Here is a 14,464-nt window from a genome sequence, read left to right as displayed (position 1 = left end):
GTTCTGGGTACATATCGTCAGGCCCCCGTTCCCTCCCTCCCTCCGTGAAAGCAAGGGCAGACAATTGTTTCGCACCTTTTTTCCTGAGTTACCTGTGCGGACACCATACCACGGCAAGCATGGAGCCCGCTCAGGTAACCGTTACCATATGTCTCCTGGGTGCTGACAGACATAGTACTGCATTGCTACACAGTAGCAGCAACCCATTGCCTTCTGGCAGCAGACGGTGCAATATGACTGGTAGCCGTCATCGTCATGTCCGAGGCGCTCCTGGCCACGTTGGCCAGGAGCGCCTGGGCAAACGTGAGTGCAGGGACTAAATTTGGAGTGACTTGACCAGGTCATTCTCTTTAGTCCTGCAGTCAGTCCTATTGAACCATCTTATGGTGAGCAGGCAGGCGATACGGATTGCTAGCAGTCGTACTGTACCATCTTCTGCTGGGCAGCCATGAGATGTGGATGGCATGCAGTCCTTCTGCACAGTCTGCTGCCGCCCAGACACGTAAAAGATAGATGGAGTGAATCAAGAAATAGACCAGATTTGTTTTGTACTCATTTGCTTCCACCCCCCTCCCCCATCTAGGGGACTCATTCCTCTAGGTCACACTGCAGTCACTCACAGAGAAGGTGCAGTGAGGTAAATCTAGCCATGTATCAATCAGAGGACGGACTAACCTCCTTGTTCCAATAAGAACAATAACTTAGGTGCACCATTTCTTATTGGAACCCTCCGTGAAGTCCTGCCTGAAATACTCCTTGATGTAAAGCCACGCCCTTTGTTGATTTTAGCTCCCGAAGCCAACCCTGTAAGCCATGTCGTCAGTCTCCCCTCCCTCCGTCAGAGCAACGACAGACAATCGTTCCGCGCCTTTTTTCTGTGCGGACGTCATACCAAGGCAAGCATGGAGGCCGCTCAGCTCACTTTGGCAATTAGGAGCACATTAAACACCGCACGCATTATCCAGTAGTATATGCAGCACCAGAACCTGGCAAAGCGATACCAGGCAAGGAGGCGACGTCAGCGCGGTCACGTGAGTGATCAGGACATGGACACAGATTTCTCTGAAAGCATGGGCCCTGCCAATGCATGCATCATGGTGCTAATGGGGCAGGTTCATGCTGTGGAACGCCGATTCTGGGCTCGGGAAACAAGCACAGACTGGTGGGACCGCATAGTGTTGCAGGTCTGGGACGATTCCCAGTGGCTGCGAAACTTTCGCATTATTAAGGGCACTTTCATGGAACTTTGTGACTTGCTTTCCCCTGCCCTGAAGCGCATGAATACCAAAATGAGAGCAGCCCTCACAGCTGAGAAGCGAGTGACAATAGCCCTGTGGAAGCTTGCAACGCTAGACAGCTACCGGTCAGTCGGGAATCAATTTGGAGTGGGCAAATCTACTGGGGGGGCTGCTGTGATGCAAGTAGCCCACGCAATCAAAGATCTGCTGATTCAAGGGTAGTGACCCTGGGAAATGTGCAGGTCATAGTGGATGGCTTTGCTGCAATGGGATTCCCTAACTGTGGTGGGGCCATAGACGGAACCCATATCTCTATCTTGGCACCAGAGCACCAAGCCGGCGAGTACATAAACAGCAAGGGGTACTTTTCAATAGTGCTGCAAGCTCTGGTGGATCACAAGGGACGTCTCACCAACATCAACGTGGGATGGCCGGGAAAGATACATGATGCTCGCATCTTCAGGAACTCTGGTCTGTTTCAAAAGCTGCAGGAAGGGACTTTATTCCCAGACCAGAAAATAACTGTTGGGGACGTTGAAATGCCTATATGTATCCTTGGGGACCCAGCCTACCCCTTAATGCCATGGCTCATGAAGCCGTACACAGGCAGCCTGGACAGTAGTCAGGAGCTGTTCGACTATAGGCTGAGCAAGTGCAGAATGGTGGTAGAATGTGCATTTGGACGTTTAAAGGCGCGCTGGCGCAGTTTACTGACTCGCTTAGACCTCAGCGAAACCAATGTTCCCACTGTTATTACTGCTTGCTGTGTGCTCCACAATATCTGTGAGAGTAAGGGGGAGACGTTTATGGCGGGGTGGGAGGTTGAGGCAAATCGCCTGGCTGCTGGTTACGCGCAGCCAGACACCAGGGCGGTTAGAAGAGCACAGGAGGGCGCGGTACGCATCAGAGAAGTTTGAAAACCAGTTTCATGACTGGCCAGGCTACGGTGTGAAAGTTCTCTTTGTTTCTCCTTGATAAAACCCCCCGCCCTTTGGTTCACTCTACTTCCCTGCAAGCTAACCACCCTCCTCTCCTCCCTTTAATCATTGTTTGCAGAGGCAATAAAGTCATTGTTGCTTCACATTCATGCATTCTTTATTCATTCATCACACAAATAGGGGGACGACTACCAAGGTAGCCCAGGAGGGGTGGTGGAGGAGGGAAGGAAAATGCCACACAGCACTTTAAGCACAGCACTTTAAAAGTTTACAACTTTAAAATTTATTGAATGCCAGCCTTCTTTTTTTGGGGCAATCCTCTGTGGCGGAGTGGCTAGTTGGCCGGTGGCCCCCCCACCGCATTCTTGGGCGTCTGGGTGTGGAGGCTATGGAACTTGGGGAGAAGGGCGGTTGGTTACACAGGGGCTGTAGTGGCAGTCTGTGCTCCAGCTGCTTTTGCTGCAGCTCAACCATACACTGGAGCATACTGGTTTGGTCCTCCAGCAGCCTCAGCATTGAATCCTGCCGCCACATTTGAGCTTCAGCCCTGTCTTCAGCCCGCCACTTACTCTCTTCAGCCCGCCACCTCTCCTCCCGGTCGTTTTGTGCTTTCCTGCACTCTGACATTATTTGCCTCCACGCATTCGTCTGTGCTCTGTCAGTGTGGGAGGACAGCATGAGCTCGGAGAACATTTCATCGCGAGTGCGTTTTTTTTTTCTTTCTAAGCTTCACTAGCCTCTGGGAAGGAGAAGATCCTGTGATCATTGAAACACATGAGCTGGTGGAGAAAAAAAAAGGGACGGCGGTATTTAAAAAGACACGTTTTATAAAACAGTGGCAACAGTCTTTCAGGGTAAACCTTGCTGTTAACATTACATACATAGCACATGTGCTTTCGTTACAAGGTCACATTTTGCCTCCCCCCACCGCGTGGCTACCCCCTCAACCTTCCCCCCTCCCTGTGGCTAACAGCGGGGAACATTTCTGTTCAGCCGCAGGCAAACAGCTCAGCAGGAACGGGCTCCTCTGAATGTCCCCTGAAGAAAAGCACCCTATTTCAACCAGGAGACCATGAATGATATCTCACTCTCCTGAGGATAACACAGAGAGATAAAGAACGGATGTTGTTTGAACGCCAGCAAACATACACTGCAATGCTTTGTTGTACAATGATTCCCGAGTACGTGTTACTGGCCTGGAGTGGTAAAGTGTCCTACCATGAAGGACGCAATAAGGCTGCCCTCCCCAGAAACCTTTTGCAAAGGCTTTGGGAGTACATCCAGGAGAGCCGCAAATGCCAGGGCAAATTCATCCTTTCACATGCTTGCTTTTAAACCATGTATAGTATTTTAAAAGGTACACTCACCGGAGGTCCCTTCTCCGCCTGCCGGGTCCAGGAGGCAGCTTTGGGTGGGTTGGGGGAGTACTGGCTCCAGGGTCCATGGTGAGAAACAGTTCCTGGCTGTCGGGAAAACCGGTTTCTCCGCTTGCTTGCTGTGAGCTATCTACAACCTCATCATCATCATCATCATCTTCTTCGTCCCCAAAACCTGCTTCCGTGTTGCCTCCATCTCCATTGAAGGAGTCAAACAACACGGCTGGGGTAGTGGTGGCTGAACCCCCTAAAATGGCATGCAGCTCATCATAGAAGCGGCATGTTTGGGGCTCTGACCCGGAGCGGCCATTCGCCTCTCTGGTTTTCTGGTAGGCTTGCCTCAGCTCCTTAAGTTTCACGCGGCACTGCTTCGGATCCTTGTTATGGCCTCTGTCCTTCATGCCCTGGGAGATTTTCACAAAGGTTTTGGCATTTCGAAAACTGAAACGGAGTTCTGATAGCACGAATTCCTCTCCCCATACAGCGATCAGATCCCGTACCTCCCATTCGTCCATGCTGGAGCTCTTTTGCGATTCTGGGACTCCATCATGGTCACCTGTGCTGATGAGCTCTGCATGGTCACCTGCAGCTTGCCAAGCTGGCCAAACAGGAAATGAGATTCAAAAGTTCGCAGTTCTTTTCCTGTGTACATGGCCAATGCATCTGAGTTGAGAGTGCTGTCCAGATCGATCACAATGGAGCACTCTGGGATAGCTCCCGGAGGCCAATACCGTCGAATTGTGTCCACAGTACCCCAAATTCGACCCGGCAAGGCCAATTTAAGCGCTAATCCACTTGTCGGGGTGGAGTACAGAAATCGATTTTAAGAGGCCTTTAAGTCGAAATAAAGGGCTTCATCGTGTGGACGGGTGCAGGTTTACATCGATTTAACGCTGCTAAATTCGACCTAAAGTCCTAGTGTAGACCAGGGCTGAGACACAGAGAGATAGATTTGCCTAAGGTCACATCAAAGGCTGTGGCAGAGCTGGGATAGAGGCTGCTAGGTTTGAAATTCTGGCTTCCTGGAAGTAAATTGCAAAACTCGGCCCCAGATCTTCTGACTGACAGTCCTGTTCTTTAACTATAAGACCATGTTCCATAAAGTGGCATGCTGGGGCGGGGGGCGTTGAAGCATGTCTATGAAAACAAAACTATTTAGCCAATGGTTCCTCTGTGTACCTTTTCTAATCTTAGAGATGTTTGAATTAGAGCTCTTCCCACCCTCAAGTCAAATTAATTTTCTGCTTGGTTCTTCAGTGAAATTATAAATACTATGTTTTATATTGTGGTGTGGATATAACTGGTGCCCCAAATTTAGCATTATTACTTCACTGTATCTGACGAAAATGTTGTATAAGGGAGAATATCCTTCTTCTAATCCAGATTTCACTGATGGCTTGCAAAGGTGGCAAGGAAAATTATGAAAATACTTGAAAGGTTAAAAGGTTTATGTTTACATGTGACAGATGGGAAATAACAGTAATAACATTTGGTCTGGTCCTGCAGTCCTTGTAGTAAATAGATGTTTTCCCTAAATAAGGACTACAGGATTGGACCCACATCATAACTCAAATACTTCACTCAAATACTCAAATACTTAACTTAAATAGACAAGATTTTATTTCTAATGTTTCAGTCACATGCAGAAGCATTACATTATTTTTTTTCTTCTGTTTATGAAGCCTCTGCCTCCTTGCCATGACTCTACGGAATCTATGGAGGTGTTCAAACAGCACTGCCAAATAGCAGAAGAATATCATGAGGTCAAAAAGGAAATTGCACTGCTGGAAGAAAGAAAGTAAGTAACTTTTCTCCAAAGAAACCTAAATATTTACTTATACATTCAAAGGAAAAGAAGTGTAATTTACATAAAGAAAAACTTTCATAATTATTTTAAAATTACTACAGAACCACTCACATGGAATATGATTTCCAAGCTAGTGAAGGAAAAGTGGAAAATGCTGCCAGAAGTAGGTATTAAAGAAAAATGGTATTTTTGTTTGAGTAAACAATCTAAAAGCATAAAAGTTCGAGTGAGGAAGCTAACATTCAAGATCTTGATCCATAGAAACCCTTCATAATCTAGGCCAGAAGGTCTTTGTGACCCTATTCCCTTGCCTGGGAAAACTGCAATTGGACAGAGCAAGCCGTGTCTCTGCCCTAAGGTTTGGCCATGACCAGGATGAGAGCAGAACTTTAACTGTTCAGGGCTCTCAATTATGCAACTGTCCATTGAAGGACATCAACCAGAATCCCTTTATTGGCTGCTTTCAGGACACTGTATGGCCTTATTCACACAGGCTTGCACCAGTTTAAACTGGTGCAATCCCCTGCATAGACACCCTTATTTCAGTGTTAGGACTGATTTAGTTCTGTGTAGCTTAAATTTGTTTTTAATGAACTTTAGTTAAACCTCTGCAAAGACGGTGGGGACCCTCTGATTTGTAATTTAAAATCATACCTTAAATTAAACTATTGCAACCTTGCATGTAGACAAGCCTTCTGGAAGACCCATTTATTATGGCAGATCTACCTTTGATCATTTTTTTGGTCCCTCTCTGTCCAGTTGTTTTGTGTTGCGTTTCCTGACTCCTCTTCTTTTTCTGTTTTCTTTAGCCTGGTGAGGTGGTTTGCCTCAGTTACATTACGTTTATTCTCTTGCCTGGCCTTTCTGATCCAGTTGATGGTTTGTTCTCATTGGCTCCATCTTTTTTATAGTAATGGTTTGCATTGACTTTATGGCATGGTGCTCAGTTGTTGATCACCACAATTATATAAACAGATTAAACAAAACATTTTTATGCTAATTGGATTCTTCCAAGGTGTAGTTAATGTTGACAACCAGAATGATTCATCATTTTCAGTGAAGAGTGAAAGAGTGAGAATAATTCAGTTGAAAAGAATACTCTAATAGATCCTAAATCTACTATACTTTCCATTTCTGTTCTATGGTATTTGGGTTTTATTTTAACAAAAGGCCAGCCATCCCACAGAAAAAGCCCTTTTTGTTGTAGCTGTGTTTCACTAAGCCTTAGATTGGGGTGGAGTGACAGATAAAAAGCTAATTCAAGAGATACATCCTTCAACAAACCATTAATTGTGACGCTATGGGACTTTGGATTTTTCTCAGTGCAACAAAAGCATAATTTTCTGCCTCAGATATCCCAACTCAGGATATTCCTTTTGAGGTTATGTAAGAAGGTGATGTCTGAGCAGAGATCCAACTGTAAAAAATGTTAAGATTTTAAGCCCCAGACCTGCAAGTGGGTCCAGATGGGTGAACACACCTGTCCTTCAGGCAGAATCCCACTGAAGTCAGTTAGAGCCTGTAAGGATGCAGGTATCTGCCAGCAAAGGGGCAATCACAGGTCTGGCGCCTCAGTTATTACCTGAACAAACTTCCTACTAGCAGGGATTTTTCTATTAATTCCAATGATTTTTGCAGCGATTTCTTATTTTTTCCTCCTGCATTAAGCCATACAGATATTTTATTGTGTGACAGATATGACTGCTAGCTGAGGCCAGCTGAGAGAGCTATGATATTAAGGATACATTCCAGAATGTGGTTTTTAATGTACTGTTAGAGCCCATAGTTTGATCTTTAAGAATTGTTTTCAGAACAAATTATAATTTCTGTTTTGAGACAAATTGGTTTTTGTGCCTGGCTGAGGTAGGGACTGTTTGGCATTAGTAGTTGGTCAGGATGTACCACCAATGTCAGTATATTGAAAGTATATGTTGGGTAGGAAAAGCCATATTCTTTGTACTAAAGGTGGAGAATGGACCAAATGGCATGGAAAATCCAACAAATCTTGCCATGATTTAAAAGATTATTGAATTTGGGATCCTAAAACTGTAACAGACAGATTTTTAAAACTGACCACCTAAGTTGCACAAGCATAACCTGCCAAATACAAATATGCGTGTGTAAAATAAATGTCTGCATGTCCAAATGTATGGTTGTGTGTGCAAATTTGGATATATGCATTTACTGGGATTTGGGCCACCAGTTGTGAAGGTTTGGTCCAGAAGTTGAATGGAACCGATTTATTGTGAGTAGATCTAAAACAAGGAAAAGAATTCAAAATTAAAATTAATAACATAATATGTAACTGCTAACAATGTATTTTTGTAACTTTAGCTGGGAAGAAATTGAGACTATTTATCTGTTCCACCTCAGATATTAGTCAGTCCAAAATTTTCAAACTTGTCTAAACTTAGTTGTTCACACTTGTCTAAACTTAGTTGTCTAAAGTCAGTTACATAAATCCATATTTAGCACCCAAATTATTTCAGTGGGAGCCATTGATGCTTGGCACCTCTGAAAATCCAAGTCAAATATTTTTATATCAAATTATGGATTTAAGTGCCTAACTTTAGGTACCCAGGTTTAAAAAGGCAGCCTTATTTTTTTAACTTTTTTTTTTTTTTTTTACAGAAAGCTGAGATTAATGTTTTATTACAAGTGATACATACCTGAATGAGCTACACACATTTTCAAGCAAAACACACTTGAGACTTTTAGATTTTTCCTTAATAAAAATCTTTTAAAAATAGTTTACTGCATATGATAGAATGAAATTTGTCTTTTGGGTGCAGAGTTATGTATATACAGATACTATGACAATAGGCACATAAAATATGTTTAGTTCTGGAGAATGCCAAATGCATACACAAAAGTATATCCAAGCAAGAGTGTCTATGTAATTTCTTTCTGGACTATTGTTATAAGCCTTCTAATGATATACATGATACCTAGATACCATGGTGGCGGGTGCCTGGACAGATAAGGATGGTGCCTGGACAGATAAGGATGGTGCCTGGACAGATAAGGATGTCAGTCCAGCACCTTTTACCAGCTCTCAATTCATTTAATCTAAAAAAGAAGAAGGAGAAAAAGATTTTTGACCTGTTGACTAATTTTTTGGATAGTACAATACTGTTCTAGACAGAAACAGTTTGAAAGTTACAGGGAACAAGATATAAGTGGGGGTATTTGCTGAAATTTAATAGACAAGAGTGGATCACACAGGCTGGGATGAAATGGGATATTAAATATTCCATAAATTAGAAGAAAGGGATGTTTTGTCTCTTCTAAAAAGAAGTGGGCTGGAGTGAAAAATCTGTCCGAATGACAGAAGTTCAAAAATGGAGTCTTTTCTGAGCTTTCTGAAACTTCACCAATGTAGGGACTACTGCAGATGTCCCAAGTTTACTACAAAATATTATCAAATTTTAACCTACATTTATGGAAATGTAGATTCATAATAGTGTAATATGCCAGGCAAATACAATCCTTGCTTATAAATATTGAATACAGTGAACTGATAAATACATAAATGATTTCTCCCTTTTATTTTGAACAAATAGTAACTTGTGCAATATTCTTCTTCCACTCAGTTCACATTTTCACTGAAAGTAAAGAGATCTTATGTTAGATGGCTACCCTGCCAACATTCTTAACTTCCTCTCCACAGATTAGCTTACCTGTGGAATGCAGAGGTCAAACACTACCTGGCAACACATACTGCCAGGAAGCCTGATGATACAAAACTCTGTGTTCAAAATATTGAACAAGATGATATCTGCTCTAAACAGAATACTCCGCATTGTTACTTCTAAGAAAATATCCGCAGACCAGTAAAGATCATATGGTAAATTAGCGCCATTGCACAGATCAGAATTTATCAAGGAGGGAATTTAATCACAATCATAAGCATAAATAGATGTCAGTTTGAATAACTACAGCTGAAAAGGGTTATTTTATAAAATGCTTTCTTCATAACTTTGTTTACATACCAAAGTGACTGATGCCTTACAAATATGGAAGATAAATAATGTGTAATTTGTCTCTCTTGTCTTCTCCTCTTTCCAAGTACCTAGAGCAAATGCAGGGCAGTTAACAATCTTGGTTTTCACTTTTGTCCTGCATGCTAGCCTACCAGCCAGTGCTAAGAAGTTAGCACCAGCTGGTGTGTCTCTTTTGGCCTCCTCTGTTGCTTTAGGGGCCCTCTCCTGGCGGCCTTCTCTTCCTGCCATCAGAGCCTCTGCCTTTGCAATGTGCTGTTCACTACAGAATGCAGAGGGAGGCAGGAACACAAAGCTATAAAGGGAAGTGGTGAATTGGATTAAAACTAACTGCTGTACTCCACAGCAGGAGCCTTTTAGACCCCATTTTCTTTGTGGGTGGGGCAGATAGTAAGAGCACAAACCATGGTACGTGTGGGAGCAATCAACGCAGTTACCTCATGAGGAAGAGGGAATGAGAGAGATGGATAGGATGAGGGGAATCAAAAAATGAGAATTATGGGGTAAAGCAAAGGACAAGACTGGGACGAGACATTCTGTAAATGGGCACAATTCTGACTTCATTTGAATTCTGCCCATTTACACCAGCAGAGAATTTGTTCTGATATGTAGGACAAGGGACAAATTCAACCTGAAATGGAAGAAGAGATAGAAAAGGAAGAAAGAGGTGTGGAGGCAAGAATATACCACACTTAGATCAGTGAATGTAATTTAATTTATGTTCCTGTAACTTATTATATTTCCACGACAGATGTGTTAGATCTCTAATTTTGTGTGAAAGGGATAGGATGGCTGGTTATTTTGGGCACTTACTATATTACTATTACTAGCTAATGACCGTGGATTATGCAGTTAAATATTAGAGTTGTCTTGGTTGCTAGCTACATTTTGTATTATTAGCTCTGGCCAGTTTTATCTTTTTCCTCCCCCAAACAATTCTAACATATGTCTGGAGTAAATGTGGTCTAGGATTGTTCCTTTTCTATGCCATGGATACCTTTTCACTTCCTTTCCTCTATGTGTATTGTAGTAGACCCCTAGTTGAGGGTATGTTTATGCCCTGACTTACACGTTAGTTCACTCTCTCTTTTTCTACCACCCCACTGCACCCCTGTCCCCACCAAAGAAAAAGAAAAAAGGCTCCCTGGTTACACAAACCTTTCATGTGGTACAAGCATTCAGATGAACCAGAGATGGGGGATTTCCATGCTTCTATTAGTGTTCATCCTCATCGCTGCTAAACCACCCTTGACATAGATGGCTTATTACCGGCACATTAAGAGACTTCAGAGAAGCAATACTTAACAACTATTTCAAAAACAGTTTGCCTGGGGAACATAGGAATTCCCATATTGGATCAGTTTAGTAGTCCATGTAATCCAGTTTTCTGGCCAGGACCGGCTGCTTCAGAGGAAGAAACTCTGCAAGCAGGTATTTATGGGATAATCTGTCCTTAGGGAAAGTTTCCTTCTAATTTCCCATAGTTAGAGGAGGGTGTATGTGCCAAAGTATCCAGGTTTATATCCCTCCCACAGATCTTGATTATTTTTTTTAAAAAATTGCTATTATAAATTCTGGATATTCTTAGTAGCCATGTGAGGATTTGCCTACACTGCAATAAAACACCTGCACCTGGCCCGTGTCAGCTGACTCAGGCTCGGGCTGCAGGGCTCTGAAATTGCAGTGTAGTCATTTGGGCTGGATTCCAAGTTCTGGGACCCACCCCCTGATGTGGGGTCCTGGAGTTCGGGCTCCAGCCCCAACCTTAATATCTACACTGCAATTTTATAGTCCCGCAGCCCAAGCCTGAGGCAGCTGACACAGGTCAGCTGCAGGTGGTATATTGTAGTGTGGACATACTCTAAATGTCTGCTCCTCTTAGTCTCAGTGATGACAGTGTGTTGCACAGGCTAACTTTGTGTTGTGTGTTACTGTTTTTTTTTTTTAAGTCTGTTTTCTTTGATTAGTTTTGCATGTCACCTTTCAATTTCGTTTAACGTTTTCTTATCCTTGTAATACAAGAGGGGGAGAATAGAAGCCCTTGAATTATCTTCTCTATGCTGTTCTTTAATTTGTATGCTTTTATCATGGCCCCACTTATTCATCCCCTTTAAGATAGAGTCCCAAACTTTTCACTCTTTCCTCATAAGAGAGTTTTCCTGCCCCTAATCATCTCTGAACACCTTCGTACTTCAGTCTCCTTTTTAAAATGGGGTGACCAGTACTGCAGTGTTTCAGATGAGGCCACACTATTGATTTATAGAATGGCAATATAATTTTCATATTAATTTCCATCCTGTTCCTTATGCATCCTAACATCTTGTTTGCTTTCTTTGACAGCTGTTGCACATTGAGCAGAGGACTTCATTGATACCTGTGAAAGTTCCTAAAAATGCTGTGTAACACAAACCCACCAACCTCTTATTCTGCAGATTGCTCAGTTTACCCACTGTAGGCCTTATTCTCCCCTGACTTGTACCTTGTGTAGTTATTTGCACTTGTGCAAAAAGGTTGTAAAACACTACCATATCAGAGTGGTACACTGGCTTCATTTAATCCCAAAAGACATTTCAACTTGTCCTGCCACGCTGGTCAGTGCTCAGATGTGCTAGGACTACACAGCTGAAGCATGCTGTAAGTGGCACGACCACAGGCTCTGTCTTTATATCTTAAAAACCAGATGGTTACTGGTCCTTGTTCGAATATTCTCCCCAAGCAGGAGCCAGCTCATTACAATCCCTGCACTCTCCTAGTTCCACCTGAGATGAGAACATGGGCAGTGTCCCCACCTTCCCCCCCAAACTGCAAGCCTCAGGCTGGTGCAGAATTTGCCCCTCATGTGTGACCCTGTTGGCCTGACTGGAGCTGCCCCCTTCTGGCCCCCCCTCCCCAAAATATAGAAATCAAACTACGCCTATGGGTCAGAGCAGCCCCAAAATGTTGAATGAGGAGGGGTAGGGCTGCGGCCCAGCCAGCAGACATGCATGCTACATCTTCTTAAGGGGTGGCACATGCCCCTGTAAATCACATATCCAGAGGCATCATCCTTCCTCATTCTCACACAGGAGTGGGGGGCAAGGAGCGGCTATGCACCGCTCCCATGAAGGGGCAATGCCTACAAGGTACATTCCACTCTAGTATATGTTGGTTTTTTATTTGTTCTAAATGAGCTAGCAGAATTTGCTTATATTTATTATTTATTCAGAATGAGTGAAATAAAAAGGCACCTCTGCTCGCCACAAAAAGAGCCTGTACTGTGCAACAGCAGGGGTGGTGAAAATCATTTCATTGAGGCTCTGCCAGTTTCTTTAATTTGTCTTTTTGCTACTGTAAGACTTGCATTTCATTACATTTTTACCATGTAAACCATGCTTTTCACAGAAAAAACAAAGTGAATATCGAAAAAGGACATTACAGATTCCCTCATAGCCTCAAGTGTCTTAGTAACTTGTTAGAAAATGCTTTATCAATTATGTTAATTTTTAACCACAGTGTAGCTGCTAAAAGAAAACACAGATTACAGAATGCTAGCACTGTTTATTAAGCATCCATAACTAAGGCTAGATGGTGCAAGAGCTTATTGTGGTATCCTTCAAACTCTGAAAGCTTAGTTCAAATCCAGGGTTAGGTCATAAGCAAAAATTAGTAAGTGGTCTCAGCCTTTTGTGGGCATTGTAAACCACACCATTCATAACATTTAGCAGTTCCCTGGTATTCTAATCTTAGGCCTTTGTAACAGGCTGATAGTGTTTGCCTGAAACATTACCCCACTCTGTTAACAGGTGTTGATACTGACAATAAAAGAATAAGTAAGTTCTGCTGACTCAGAGGCAGGCGATACTTAATACTACCTGAATATAAGAGAGGTGCAATTGGCTTTCTAGGAAAGAGGATCTAAGGTGTGGGCTGAGCAGTGAGGGAAGGAGCATTAGACACAAACTGTTTGTGGAGAATTTTTGAGGTGATCTTGATTATCTGGGTTTTTTTATTACTTATTATTTAATAAAGCCAAACCCAGGAAGGGGTTATACTCTATGGGCTCTGTCTGTATAGCAAGTTGGGAAAAGTACTTGCTCAAAGTCTCTTTTGATCCAGGTTTTGCAAGTCAGGATTGATATTCATTTACAGATTTGTACAAGTTTCTATAGTGTCCGCCTACACTGCCCCTGGCTTGAGTCCAGCTAAGTATTGTTGGTGTCTGACTTTCATGAGTACTAATATTTTTCTCCTAAAATTTGTCATGGATTTAAAAGCCTTTACCTTTAAAAGCTGTGCTGAAAAGCAGTGATTTAAGATTCTGGTTACTGATTGCTTACTTTATTCTATCTCTGTTTCATGTAACTGCATAAGTATAAGAAAAGTAATTAAGAATAAATCTGAAGTAATTTACCTGCAACATTCATAAGTTAGGAAGTGGTAGCCTGAAAAAGCTCAAGCCTTCAGTCCAGCATTGCACCCAATGGAATAAGAGGGAAGACATTCTGAGGAAGACCTCAGCTGGCCCCAATGATGAAAATCCTGGAAAGGAAGTTTCATGTAACTAAATTATTAATACAGTTAAATTAATACAAACTGATTCCTCTTCAATGGATTGCATAACCCATACAATTTTTTAGCTACTACTCATTTGCACTTGATCTTGCAGTCCTTAGGCAGGCAAAATTCCTGTTGATAGCAGCCTAGTAAGAAATGTTCTCTTCAACTTAATAGGATAAGAAAAGAGGAAAGAATCAATCAGTAGCATTCTGCTTTTTAACAAAGAATATGATCTGGTTAGCAAGGAGAAGTTATTCCATATTAGGCTATAAGATTTTCCTGTATGAATAAATTGAGGTACCTTAAAAGGATGCTGAGGGCGTAGAACAAAGAGAAAGAAGACAGTGGCCCCAGATAAGGGCATGGAGTACAGATTTGAAAGACAGTGGGCAAAGTTGTCAGCTTTGATGATCCTACAAGTTGCAGGCATTGTTTTGCCCAGACTGGGAGCTAATTGCTCACAGGGCTATAAATGCTTAAAAAGTTACTTAATCTGTGGGAAGCAGGATGATGAAAAGGACAAGGCAACTTTTAAAGTAAACTCTTCCTGAAGCCAGGGGTTGAACTG

General features: G+C 42.7%; 1 protein-coding gene across 4 annotated transcripts in view; it reads left to right on the top strand.

Moving 5' to 3' along the window:
* The window catches only part of MAP3K7CL (MAP3K7 C-terminal like), an 83,470-nt gene that overhangs the window by 64,453 nt on the left and 4,553 nt on the right, over positions 1–14,464 (top strand). For 3 of the 4 annotated variants that reach the window (XM_073362878.1, XM_073362860.1, XM_073362849.1), the window contains one exon: positions 5,235–5,350. In XM_073362878.1, coding sequence (XP_073218979.1) covers positions 5,268–5,350 — 83 coding nt within the window. In that variant the 5' untranslated portion in view covers positions 5,235–5,267. Of the gene's footprint in view, positions 1–5,234; positions 5,351–9,029; positions 10,888–14,464 lie in introns of those variants that run through there. The other variant, XM_073362869.1, reaches the window with a different exon arrangement.

The sequence above is a fragment of the Lepidochelys kempii genome, chromosome 1, assembly GCF_965140265.1.
Source record: "Lepidochelys kempii isolate rLepKem1 chromosome 1, rLepKem1.hap2, whole genome shotgun sequence".
In the NCBI taxonomy this organism is placed as follows: Eukaryota; Metazoa; Chordata; order Testudines; family Cheloniidae; genus Lepidochelys; species Lepidochelys kempii.
This window is presented reverse-complemented; position numbering and strand designations above follow the sequence as displayed.